The sequence below is a fragment of the Erythrolamprus reginae genome, chromosome 2 (genome assembly GCF_031021105.1).
Source record: "Erythrolamprus reginae isolate rEryReg1 chromosome 2, rEryReg1.hap1, whole genome shotgun sequence".
NCBI classification, from domain to species: Eukaryota; Metazoa; Chordata; class Lepidosauria; order Squamata; family Dipsadidae; genus Erythrolamprus; species Erythrolamprus reginae.
Window position 1 is genome coordinate 179856576 of NC_091951.1, and position 14312 is coordinate 179870887.

Here is a 14312-nt window from a genome sequence, read left to right on the forward strand (position 1 = left end):
AATAATAATAATAATAATAATAATAATAATAATTCTGTGTGAATGGCACGCGGAGCTCCATTTGCACAAGTTATGTGCGTGCATGCCTACTACTCACGCTACTGGCTTTTTCCTTGGCCTAGTTGCAAACACCTTGCAGCCCATTAGTAGGCCATAGCCCACATACAGGTCCCCTGCACTAGACCATTAAAGAATAAATATTCACTTTTAAAAGAAATCAATATGATACCTTACTATTACTATTAGTCCAATTTCTGAGAAACTAATGAATAGAATGGTCTGACTCTTAGCATGGTATTAACATACCATGAAATCTATCATCTATATCTAGGCCCTATGTGACAATCATGTTTGTTCTGACCCACTAGACTGAGATGCTCAATTAATGGGATTAAGTCCATATTCAGGACACTGAACTATCCACCTAGTGGGATCAATCAATAGTCAGATAAATTCCCAAGGAGGGCCTGTTAAAGGAGAGGTCAGAAAAGCAGAACTACAGAACATCATTGATTGTCGCCTACAGCTTACACGCAAGCTTCTTCCTCTTCCTTCACCCCCGTAGCAATATTGATAGATTACACCAGGAATGGAGAAAGAGGTTTACTTCAAGTCAACGAAAATGTCAAAGAAGAAAGGCTTGCATTGGCTGATAACATAAGACAGCCAAGAACAAGAATTGATGCAAATTAACATTTGGAACTTCTTGAATGAGCAAGGAACAAAACATGAATATTGAAATTAGGTAGTAAAAATGAGAACAGAATGCTGCCAAGAAAAAGCATTACAGTACATGGTTAATTGCTACAAAAGCTCAGAGCGAAAGTGGATGCTATATGAATGTATATAGAAGGTGGATGTTCTGGAGTATTTCAAGGCAGGAAATTACAATTCTAGGTGTGTCAGCTGAGATGGCTTCACTATTATCAGTTCGACTTTCTTTTTCTGCACTCTCTGGGGATGCAAATAGGCTGCATTTAAACTTGAATTCAAACAAACAAACAAAAGATACTATACATTGCTCACTTCCTACTGGGCATTTTTGGTTAGACATGCTTCTTATGCTATCACTGCTGGAAACCCTGCATCATATTTACCGTAATTGATTAATGTAGATTTTCTCCTCTCTTAAATAAATTGAACACAATTATTTTCCATGTAAATTCATTGAAATAAGATTGGAGCCTCCTTTGATCATACGAAAATAAACTCCAGGTTGGAACACTGGTAACTGTGACAACCCCCTTTCAAATGACTTCCTGATGAAGTTCAAAGAGCCCGTTGCCTTGGCACTTTTACTATTGAGATGTGCCAGAGGCTCATTACTCAGACATCCTGGCAGCTTGCTTTTTATTTATTTATTTATTCATGTATGTATTTATTATTTCTAACATTTTTGTCCCAAGTGATTTCTCTCTTTTACTCCAGAAGCTGGAAAGGGAAAAGATGAGGGTAATTCTAGGTTATTGATTGGTGAAACTGCATCAAAGATGTAGAGTAAGTTGATGATACGGTTTCAAAGAAAAACAGGTTATTGAAATGTCTTGAGTTTCTCAGAAACTCCAGTATTAAGTCCTTCCTTCCGATCACTGGATCGCTCCTTGAGAACTTTTTCTTTCCTGCTTCACCTTTTAGATTTTAGCTGATAACAAGAAATGAGAAGAACGCAGGTAATGTGGGAAGCGGACAGTGTTTGGTCAACCACTAGATGACAGCAGCAATGCACTTTCTGTCGCTCAGATCAGACTTGGACGGACGACACCATGGGCATCAGGGAGGTAAGGCGATCCCTCTTTAAAGGTTGAGATACTGTAATGATGAAGACTCTGTCAAGTTTACCTTGATTCCTGGTAACCTCATAGACAGATTTCTCAGCAAACAAATTGGACCAGTCTCATTTTATATTTTGCCCCCGCCTGGCTTTTTTCTATAAAATGTATTTGTTCATAAATCTACTCACTATTTTTCTGAATTCTTTCTAAGGACAGTTCTTTTCTTCCTAGCAGGTTTCTTGTTTGTATGTTTTCTCCCTACCTCCAAGCACAATCTTTTCCATTAGTTAGAACAAGTTCAATTAAGTTAAATTTTAAAAAGTTGGCAAACATTTTAAAAACAGCTGTTTAAGTTTTATTAATCAGAATATTTCTATACTAGCTATGGTATTTCAAAGTGTATTTTCATTTTATTTTGTTAATTTTTAATCTGCTGAGCCAATTACAAAGATATTAAAAGAATATGGCCATTTAAAAGATTTTGCAGCTTTCTGTAATACGATTGGCTTCTTCAAAAGGATGATCTTTGGACAGTGGCCACTAAGCTGGGGAAATATTGGTTTTTAGAGGGTTTACTTCTGCTATGCAGAATTAGAATAGCCAAGAGGTATTCTGATTCTCAATCAGAGTTTCTGTAGAGAATGCTTCCTTTGAAAGATTGGATTGATGACAATTGAGAGAAGGAGCCACTGATAGATAATATAACATTCCTGTTTCAATGTTAGATATGATGCTTGGCGCTGGAGCAGAGGTTTGGACTAAATTTCCAAGGTCTCTCCTAATAATCATTGGATTGTTATCCTGTTATATTGGTTATTTATTTTATTTTATTATTTATTTATCTGTCTGCCCATTCTGACACAATCCTGTAGAACTATAAAACCAATACAGAAAATGCAAACAACCAAAATAGCACAATACCAAAACAAAGCAAAACAATTTAAATCAATGAAACAGAAGACAGCAAAAAGAAAGTCCCATATTCATCCTATCCTCAAAGTCTGGGATAATAACCAGGTCCTTAGATATTTGCCATATGACATAAGGGTGAGAGCCTCATGAATCTCTGAAGAGAGCTCATTCCAGAGGGTAGGAATTGTGTAGAATAAGGGCATCTCCTGAGGTCCTGTCAGAATGTTTTTCTTTAATGGACAGGATCCAGAGGGCACCTACCTTGCTGGACCAGATCTCCACATGAGAAAGAAATCACAATATTTTTTTAAAAAATCTATTTGAATCTGTTCGATCATAGGTATTCCTTTGGAAGAAATGTATCTCACTGTATTTCTGGGTGGTTTTAGTGGCATATCTCAACAACCTATCAATCTTTTTTGTCAAGTTGTATCTTACCTTTTTCCTTGTTCCTTCCAATGCAGGAACTGCAGAGCCGCCAGTTCTGGTGTAGCCTATTGGCAGAAGCTACAGGCACCCTTATCTTTGTCTGGATAGTGCTGGGTGCCTCATCCCAGGCTGGTCCTAAAGATGTGCTGCCTACTTCAATCCAACCAGCCCTTGCTGCAGGACTGGTAGCTATCAGTTTGGCGCACTGCTTTGGTAAGATCAGTGGTGCGCAAGTCAACCCTGCACTCACTATGGCCTTCCTGTGCACTCGTAAACTGGATGCTCTGCATGCCTCAAGCTATATTCTAGCCCAGTGTCTGGGTGCCATCTTAGCATCAGGCTTTTTTTATCTCATGTTACCCAGCTCAGCCATTGGGCAATTGGTCACAAAGGTAAGCCAGCTACTTCTCTTTCTTTCTCTTCCCAATGATCTCCCTTACTGTAAGACATGGTTGTAGTGGTAGGGTGGTGGTGGTGAAGGTTTTGCACGCACATACACTGCTTGTACAAATTGAGCTTCACAAACTCACCTGACACTTGCTTAACCTGCTTCCCAACAAGCCATGGCCCAGAGGTTGGCAACCCCTGCTGTAAGGCATTCCAAGAGATGGAATTAATAATAATAATAATAATAATAATGATGATGATAATGATTATTATTATTATTTATTAGATTTGTATGCCGCCCCTCTCCGCAGACTCATTTTTTAACCAAAAATGAAACTGCATTACATGTCCCAGTGCTCTATGTCAGGAGCCTACAGTACTACTTCTCTACTAAATACCTTAGTAGAGAAGGCTTATAAATCGTATAAATTGAACTGAATTGAATTAACCTGGTTCAATATCACTATCACTGACTAAAGAAAAATGGAGCTGAAGACGTCACCTTCCTTCACTATGTCAAAGCATGCTACTCTTGTCAGTTCTTTATTAGGTTTATTTCCTTAAAGTAGGATCTCTTTCCTCCATTCCCTCAGCTAAAACCTTATAAAATAGGGCAGGGGTAGGCAAAGTTGGCTCTTCTATGACTTGTGGACTTCAACTCCCAGAATTCCTGAGCCAATCATGCTAGCTCAGGAATTCTGGGAGTTGAAGTCCACATGTCATGGAAGAGCCAACTTTGCCTACCTCTGAAATAGAGTGATGTAAGAGAGTAACTGATCCCAGTTATTCAGCACATTTTTGCACCTGAGGATGGACTTGAATTTGTGGTTCGCAGGTTCTAATCCACTACCTTAGCTGCTATTCACCAGGTACCAAAAGTTCTTTGATTCCTAGAAAATCTACTTGGGAAGCCTGATTTTGCTAACTATACATAACATTTGTGAATTGTTTTACTCTTTGTTGCTTCCTAACTTCATTCTCATGGGCTGGGATGGTCATTGTATAAACTTTCAACTATCTATTTATTTATTTATTGGATTTGTATGCTGCCCCTCTCCATAGACTCTTGCCTTCTTGTTCTTCTCCTCTGCATCAAAGTGCAAAGTAATTGGCTGTCCCAAAGGGTAGAAATGTATTTAATTTTACATTTTTATCCAGTCTATTTATATAACTCAAGGAAGCTGCTCATGGCACTGCATTGTTCTGGACAGAGAGCTCTGATGTTGTTCTTGGAATCTGTTGGAGTCACTCTTCCAATTTAGGAGTCACAGATCCAAGTGTTCCTACCACCGTTGGGGACCATTTTGGCCTTTACTTTCCGCATCCTCTCCAGAGCTCCTTTGGGTCCTGGTACTTGTCCAGCTTCTCATACTCCTTCTTCTTCTTCTAGTTCTCTCTTGGCACCACTACATCCATCACCACCACCACCATCTTCTGTTCTTTGTCTTCTACCAGAGTTTTTGATTGATAGGCCAGTACCTGCCTCTTTGCCAGGATCTGGAAGTCCCAGAGGATCTTAGCCCTGTTCAGGGGTGGATTCTAACTTACCTTGCTGCTGGCTCACTTCCTTATGCGCCATGTGGGTACACCTTGTGGACGTCGACCATCGACCATGGTATCCTTCTGCGCCGGCTGGAGGGGTTGGGAGTGGGAGGCACTGTTCTTCAGTGGTTCTCCTCCTACCTCTCCGGTCGGTCACAGTCAGTGTTAGTGGGGGGTCAGAGGTCGACCTGTAGGTCTCTCCCTTGTGGGGTACCTCAGGGGTCGGTCCTCTCCCCCCTGCTATTTAATATCTACATGAAACCGCTGGGTGAGATCATACAAGGGCATGGGGTGAGGTATCATCAATATGCCGATGATACCAGTTATACATCTCCACTCCATGTCCAGTCAACGAAGCAGTGGAAGTGATGTGCCGGTGCCAGGAGGCTGTTGGGGCCTGGATGGGTGTCAACAAACTCAAACTCAACCCAGACAAGACGGAGTGGCTGTGGGTCTTGCCTCCCAAGGACAATTCCATCTGTCCGTCCATTAACCTGGTGGGAAATTCATTAACCCCCTCAGAGAGGGTTCGCAACTTGGGCGTCCTCCTCGATCCACAGCTCACATTAGAGAAACACCTTTCAGCTGTGGCGAGGGGGGCGTTTGCCCAGGTTCGCCTGGTGCACCAGTTGCAGACCTATTTGGACCAGGAGTCATTGCTCACAGTCACTCATGCCCTCATCACCTCAAGGCTCGACTACTGTAACGCTCTCTACATGGGGCTACCTTTGAAAAGTGTTCGGAAACTTCAGATCGTGCAGAATGCAGCTGCGAGAGCAATCATGGGCTTCCCCAAATATGCCCATGTTACACCAACACTCCGCGGTCTGCATTGGTTGCCGATCAGTTTCCAGTCACAATTCAAAGTGTTGGTTATGACCTATAAAGCCCTTCATGGCACCGGACCAGATTACCTCAGGGACCGTCTTCTGCTGCACGAATCCCAGCGACCAGTTAGGTCCCACAGAGTGGGTCTTCTCCGGGTCCCGTCAACCAAACATTGTCAACCTTCTCTGTGGCCCTCTGGAACCAACTCCCCCCAGAGATTAGAATTGCTCCCACCCTCCTTGCCTTTCGTAAGCTGCTTAAAACCCACCTCTGCCATCAGGCATGGGGGAACTGAGATACACTTTCCCCCTAGGCCTTTAAAATTTTATGCGTGGTATGTCTGTATGTATGTTTGGTTTTTTATATAATGGGTTTTAACTGTTTTTAGTATTGGATTATACTGTTTTGTTACTTTTGTTAGCCGCCCCGAGTCTGCGGAGAGGGGCGGCATACAAATCCAATAAATAATAATAATAATAATAATAATAATAATAATAATAATAATGTGTGTGCATGTGCAGTGCTGAAAAATCTGGGGGGGAAATAAATAAAAAGGCAAAGACAAGATAGTGATCGCATGCACAGTGCCGGAAACTCGATTTCTGCACATGCTCAGAAGGAAAATAAAATAAAAAATAAAAAATATGATAATGACAAAATAAGGGCCAAACGTATTTGTATGAATTTAATTACATATTTCCCATATCATGTTTTTGATTGTCATTTAGAGTTTTTACATCAAACATTACCTGTGCCAGCCTATTCATTTTAGATCTCATCAGTTAATATCTGAATCATTTTGATTACACTAGTTCTTTAAATATAGCAAAATTAAAAATTATTATTACTAATAAAAACAAATTAAAAATACAATATTTTTTTTAATCGTAAGGTCTCTAATATATTTTAGGTTAACGTTTCTGCAACACTCCGTGGCCTGCACTGGTTGCCGATCGGTTTCTGGTCACAATTCAAAGTGTTGGTAATGACCTTTAAAGCCCTACATGGCATTGGGCAAGAATACATCCGGAACCGCTTTCTATCACATGAATCCCAGCGGCCGATAAGGTCGCACAGAGTTGGCCTTCTCCGGGTCCCGTCGACCAAACAATGTTGTTTGATGGGCCCCAGGGGAAGAGTCTTCTCTGTGGCGGCCCCAGCCCTCTGGAATCAACTCCCCCCAGAGATTAGAATGGCCCCCACCCTCCTTGTCTTTCGCAAATTACTCAAGACCCACCTTTGTCGCCAGGCATGGGGAAGTTAGGATATTCCTTCCCCTAGGCCATTACAAGTTATGTATGGTATGTTTGTGTGTATGTTTGGTGTTTATAATAAGGGTTTTTAGTTGTTTTATTAAATTGGATTGTTACATGTTGTTTTTTATCATTGTTGTTAGCCGCCCCGAGTCTGCGGAGAGGGGCGGCATACAAATCCAATAAATGAATGAATGAATGAATGAATGAATGAATGAATGAATGAATGAATGAATAAAACAAGTAACTGTCTCTGATTTCTGCTGAATTCAGAGACTTCTTAGCAACAGTGTGAAAATAGCTTGCCACTGCTTTCTTCCAGGACAGTGATGGTGAACCTATGGCATGCATGCCACAGGTAGCACGTCGAGTCATATTTGAGGGCACGCAAAGTGTTGCCCTATGACAGCTCCAATGCACATATGTGCATTGGCCAGCTGATTTTCAGTCTTCTTTTGGGCCATTTTTCACGCTCTCCAGGCTTCAGGTGGCTTTCCTGAACCCTGGGGACAGTGAAAAACAGCCCAAAGGGCCTACTGGAAGTCCAGAGACTTCAGTGAAGCCTCTTCGCATGTGTGTGTGGGAGGGCATTGCATTATGGGTATTGGCATGTGTGTGCACACTATTCCATGCACCCAAGCCAAAAAAATGTTAACTGTTCCAGGATATATAGTGTTGCATCCAAGTAGCCTGTGCATAGTTTCAACAGTTAGCATTTGGGCTGCAAAATATTTTATGGGACAGTAAAAACTTACACAGGTTAATATGTCAAGTCCTTGAATGACTTGCAGAAGATCTCCACCCACATTTTTTGAACCCTTCCTTTTTTGAACCCTTCTTCCTTTTAGGTCAGCACTGAGGGGAATGCTGGACAAGCTCTGGGGATGGAGCTGTTTTCCACTTTCCAGCTGGCTCTCACCATTTTTGCTGTAGAAGATCATCGGAGGAGTGAACTAGGGGAGCCTGCTGGGATCCTGGCTATTGGTTTCTCTGTGATAGCAGGAGCTCTGGCTGCGGTAAGAGTCCTGTCAAATAAATGCTCCAAAGTGCACCCAATTTCCTGATACCAGAGCTTCAGATCTCTCCCCCCCCCCAATATCTTCCATGTAGCAAATTTTAATTAAGGTTTATTTTAATTGAGGTTAATTAAGTTAGATTATTTGTGTTCAGCTGGTGATCTTTAATCCTGGTCTACAGCTTCGTTTTTGTTCAGTGGAGCTCATCCTCTGTAAGTGGATTCCTTTGTAAAAAGTGCAATTACAGCTTTTATCCACAGTTTTTTTTTGTTTGGTTTTTTTTTTCTTCTGTCCATGGATAGTAACAAAACTGGAATGATTCTTAAAGAGAAAATCCTGGAAGGCAAAGCAACAAAATGGATTGAACCTACTTCTGTAGGTGTTAAGATTTTTTTGAGTGTTTTAATATTCTAAATCTGAATCTGCAGCCTACCAAGATATCTTGCCACTTGGAAAATGCCTATCACAGAGCTTTTTCTCAGGCTTAATTTAACTTACTTTCATCCACGCAGCTGGAAGGCAACTTTAATAGGAATCCCTACCAGGAGCACATCTGCCCTTCATGGCTGGTCAAACCAGTTGAGCATGTCTTGCTATATTGTAAATTTTATAGAGATCTAAACAGTAAACCTATTTTGCCCATTAAACTACCCGGGGACATGCCACCTCCTGCTACTTCTACGGTTGTAAACTTTTGCATAGCAGTTTTGCGCAGCGATAGATAATGAACAGTCAGTGGCAAAACAGTAATCCATCAATCTCTCAGCAACTGTAGCATATAATTCCCTATTACTTTTTACATTCCTAGGTGTTATACTGTGTGGTGCTTTATTATCTGGATATTTTAGCAAGCTATCTTAAATGGCTGGCCTTTAACTGTAACAATAATTAAAAATGATCCTCTCCCACAGTGTTAGGCTATATTAGCCTGGTGAGATAGTCCAGACAAGAAGTGTAACCAGAGGTACTAGCTGTTTCTTCCTCGTAAGGTTACATTAACAGGATCTTGCAAGACTGGAAGTATCCCTTCTCCTTAAAAAAACCTCCTGTTACACGATAATTATCCAGTCTCCCTCCTGTCCCCCAAGGTCATTCCCACAGACTGTTACAGGCTAGAACCAGGATAATTCTAATTCTAGTTCACTTTGGCCACCAAAGCTCCTCCTTAAAATTAATGATAAGTTAAAGCCTCTCTCTTCCCCCCTCCCCTTCTCCCCCTCTCCCTCTATCTTCCCCTCCCTCATTCTATTTATTTATTTATTTATTTATTTATTCTTTGTCCAATATACAATACGTATGGAATGAAATGTATATATAGGGATAGTAAGTAAAAAAGAAGAGGAGTGGATGAGAGGGAGAGAATATATAGGATATATGAGAAAAGGAAAGGTAATTGGACAGGGGACGTTAGGCACATCAGTGCACTTATGTACGCCCCTTACTGGCCTCTTAGGAACCTGGAGAGGTCAATCGTGGAGAGTCTAAGGGAGAAATGTTGGGGGTTGGGAGTAGACACTATCGAGTCCGGTAATGAGTTCCACGTGTCGACGACTCGATTGTTAAAGTCATATTTTTTACAGTCAAGTTTGGAGCGGTTAATATTAAGTGTGAATCAACCAACAAATGCTCTACCCTCCACATCGGCAAAAAGAATCCAAACCTCATATATGAACTGAATAAACAAACCCTCACAGCCAACCCACATTCAGTAAAAGACCTTGGAATACTAATATCAAATGACCTAAGTGCTAAAGCCCACTGCAACTATATCGCCAAAAAGGCTTCCAGAGTTGTTAACCTGATCCTACGTAGCTTCTGCTCTGGCAATCTCACACTACTGACTAGAGCCTACAAAACTTATGCCAGACCCATCCTCGAATACAGCTCATCTGTCTGGAACCCACACCACATTTCAGACATCAACACTATCGAAAACGTCCAAAGATATTTCACCAGAAGAGTCTTTCACTCCTCCACTCGAAACAGAATACCTTACGAAAACAGACTAACTATCCTAGGTCTTGAAAGCTTAGAATTGCGGCGCCTAAAACACGATCTAAGTATTGCCCACAAGATCATATGCTGCAATGTCCTTCCGGTCAACGACTACTTCACCTTCAACCGCAACAACACAAGAGCATGCAACAGATTCAAACTTAATATTAACCGCTCCAAACTTGACTGTAAAAAATATGCTGTGGTAGGAAAAAGCAGGAGGAAGGAGTGCAGAATACTGCCTTGAGCTCTTGGAGCTAACAGCGCCACAGAAAACTAAAATAAATAATTAAATGTGAGGGATGGTCCCTTCAAAGGGGGAACTGATTTGATGAATTGCCGTGAAGTGTCAGTTTCTCAGGAAGGAGGAAGCACAGTCCAAGACAAGAGACACCCCAGCCCAGAGCTGGATAGGAGACAGAGGAAGAGTTAAGACAGCCACCTCCCAAATCTCCCAGGATATCTCCATCAGGGTGATAGTAATAAAGGTTACTATGACAAGATTCTGTATACCGTATATAAGCAAATAAAGAACTGAACTGTGGCTGGATTGCTCTGTGGCGTTCTTGGACAGAGCCTGACATCAATACCTTAGAAATGCTCAAAATGTCAACAGACTGAATATTACAAATCGGGGAAAATGCATGAAAATATATAAAATTTGAGGGTTTATACGATTGTGCAGCATTTTGGAGCCTATATGCCACACCTAATCTTGAGGTGAACTTTCCAAATATAGTTGGCAAAGGCGAAGAAATGGATTTCCTCAGGGCAAACCCTAAACTTGTTTAAATTTAATTACAGGTTAATTGAAAAATGCCATTAATACGATTACTACCTATGTATTTAATAAATTCCTTCCGCCTATTAAAAATTACAATGTGTAATACAGCCAGTCTTAAAAGGTAGATTAGATCAAGAAATACTGTAGTTCTTGCCTTGGCCTCGTTTTATTCTTGGTTAATGGTTCTTCCCTATCTCTGGCAAGGTCATACTCTTTACTGAACTTTGTGGTTCTTTTCTGGAATATTGGTTTTGTTGCTATTGTTATTTTATTCCACCTTTCTTGCATATAAAAGGGTAGAGAACATACCAAATATTCTTAGCTCCTATTTCCTCCAGAACAACCCTGTGAGATGGGTTAGCCTGAGTGTGATTGGCCTGACGTCACCCAGCTGGCTTTCATGTCAAAGGTGGAATTAGAATTTGTAGTCTCCTGTTTCCTACGCTATCACCTTCACCAGTACCCCAACCTTGTTCTGGCCAAGAATTTCAGGAACAGTAAATAGTCCTGAAGCTCAGCCAATGCTCCAGCAAAAGCTAAAAAGATGACCTTTAAAAAAAATAAAGAAATAGGAAAAAACTCATAGAACAATCCTGCATGGTTTTTGGAAATGACACAAATATGTTTCTTAGGAATAATTAGATAACATTATACTAAACCAAAATACTGCTTTATTGTCCATGTATTAACTGCGGCGAGATTGGCATATGGTCATAACTGGAAAGATCAAAACCTCCCGTCAGATAACATGATAAGTAATAAACTAATGGATTGTGCTGAAATGGCCAGGCTTACTTATGAATTGCAAAACAAACAAGAAAGAGATTTTTTTTAACCGTATGGGAAAACATTTACAAGTGGCTAGAAATTAGAAGAGATAATACAAACAAGTTAAATAAACAAATAGGAAAAATTGTAAAAATGTGATCAACAAATTTAATGAAAATATGTGTAGATAAGTATAGATATGTGTGTTTGTGTGTGTATAGGTAAAGCTAGAAGAAGTAATGTTGTGAAGTGTAAATATATCTAGAAATGAAATAGCTGAAAAAGTGGTTAGTTTTTATTTTGTTTATATTTCATGGTTTTTTGTATACCTTGTTTTTTATGTTGTTTGTTTTTAACTAAAAAAATAAAGATTATCATAAAGGGAAAAAAAGAAACACCATTGCAGCTTGTATCAAACTTATATTTCCTAGGGTACTTTCTCTGGAGGCAGTATGAATCCAGCCCGATCTTTAGGTCCAGCTGTCATCACAGGATTCTGGGAACATCATTGGGTGAGTGGTTACTGTAATGGAGAGGACATCTTTAGAGAATAGACTGAGATTTTCCATTTCTTGGGTGTCCTGGAGGGAAAGTGTCAATTTTATAGTTGTCTCTAGATTGCCTATCCAAGAGAAAGTCTCCTTTTTCCTGCCAGATAGCTTGCTGGAAGTTCCGATTTAGGACGACCTTGAATGGATGATCATATTCAGCATTTAAATCTATAACTTGGAACTTTTAAAGTATTTTTCTGCTGCTGTATTGAATTTTCAAGGTATTAATATAAGCTACCCAAAACATGCTGGAGAATAAACACATATTCCCATTTTTAAATAGCATTTAGGTTTACCTTACACTCCCCATCTTTACCAGTTTCAGCCAGTGTTGGGTATTTCCCCACCTCCAATATGAGTTTCCCTGCCTCTCTCACTCTCTTTCTCTCTCTACTAGTCTTCCCTTATGCTTACCAGTATGTTGTTTGAGCCTTGATGGGATTCTTTACAAACACCTCCTTGCCAAGCTGTTGGATATTATGTGATCTTCTCCCACTCTTCCAAGGGCTGATATATACTGCTTCAGAAACTACATCATGGCTCTCACATGATCTCTCATATTCACTTTCCAGGTGTATTGGCTTGGCCCTATTCTGGGTGCTGTTCTGGCTGGAGTATCCTATGAATTCTTCTTTGCTGACAGTGCTTCACGGGAAAAGCTTGTTGCCTGCCTGACCTGTCGCGACATTGAGATTGTGGAGGCAGCCAGCATTTCTCGGTCTTCACTCTCTGCTGCTGCTCAGGCTAAATCATCTGACAAGGAAGAACATGGCTTGGAGTAGGAAGCTACAGCAATTCCCCATCTCTTTGTCTTCTTGTAAAGCCTCTGTTCAGCTTCCAGCTTCCTTCTACCTTATGCAACTTCATATATATGTATTTATATCTGTACTGGCATTAAGTGTTTTGAGGTTGGTGCTCTTAAAGCACAGTGCTGCCATCATGACCCTACCAGAATTCTGATTCTGTTCAGTTTACAACCTAAATAGGATCAAATAGAGTAATCCAGAGAAGGATAGAAGCCAGGATTCCTAGATTCTCATTGTTTTTAGATAAGATCTAGTGTGTAATGCTCGTTGGCTTAATTATATTTGGTGACTCCTCCTTTTCCACTTTTCCACCATCGGTCTCCATACCGACCTGACTGCTTTTAGATACACTTACTTTAAAACACATGTAAATGGAAAGCTTATGTAAATCCCGCAAATATCTCAGAAGTATTCTTAGAGACTAAAAATGGTTGCAGCATAAGAGCCCAGTGGAAGTAAATTTGCCTGCCAAGAAAAAGGGATACGTGTAAGGTCTGTTGGCAAGGCTTCCCGATTTGGGGAGGCCTAGCAAGAGTTCTACTGCCCAGTAGTTGAGTATTTTGTCCTTGATCGCTCCTGTGATGGCAGAGGTTTTATGGGGGTGCTCATGGTATGCCTTAGAAAGTCCAGATGCCCCCCACCCCCAAAAAATGCTGATATCATGATCTAGGAAGATAGAGGTAGAGAAGATCTAAGGAAAAATTGGTTACAGTTTCTTTTCTAAAGACAGATATAATAATCTGAGAGAAAGGACTGGAAACGAAGCCTCATGCCTTCTGTTTCAAACTCTGCTCTTAATTTATTGCATGACCTTAGACAATGTTGTGATTCAGCCTGAGGCTGCTCAGGGACCAGCTGTGTCTCTGCTGGCTCCATGCCCGGAGGAGGATGACAGCGCAGAGGAGGGGGATGAACAGTCGGACGGGGGAGAGGAGAGTCAGGAATGGGATGAAGGAGAACAGCATGAGAGCCCGGGGGGGGGGGCTCTCCCCAGCCAGTAACTTGGAGTCATTAAGTGATGACGCACAAGCTGTCATTGACATGAGACAGAGACGTTCAGAGCAACGAAAAGAGCAGTTAAAGAAATATTTTCACCATTGAATTAGAAACAGCTGGGTTTGGGTGTGGTCCTCATCAGCAGGGTTTAAAAGGCAGGCAAGGCCTTGAAGCCATGTGGAGTGTTATCAATTGGAGTTGCGGTGACCTGTTTTGATTCTCAGCGTCTCTGATCTTGGCTTGTGGCCTCGCAGTCTGGAAGACTCGTGGGAG

The 14312-nt window shown here is 41.0% G+C and overlaps 1 protein-coding gene across 1 annotated transcript; it reads left to right on the forward strand.

The window, feature by feature from the left end:
• The first annotated feature begins 1648 nt into the window (after positions 1-1648).
• LOC139161438 (aquaporin-4-like) lies at positions 1649-13964 on the forward strand. The gene is made up of 5 exons (XM_070740556.1): positions 1649-1778; positions 3149-3505; positions 7972-8139; positions 12118-12198; positions 12810-13964. The coding sequence occupies exons 1-5, from the start codon at positions 1764-1766 to the stop codon at positions 13017-13019; spliced, it is 831 nt and encodes a 276-aa protein (XP_070596657.1). The 5' UTR covers positions 1649-1763; the 3' UTR covers positions 13020-13964.
• Positions 13965-14312: the final 348 nt, after the last annotated feature.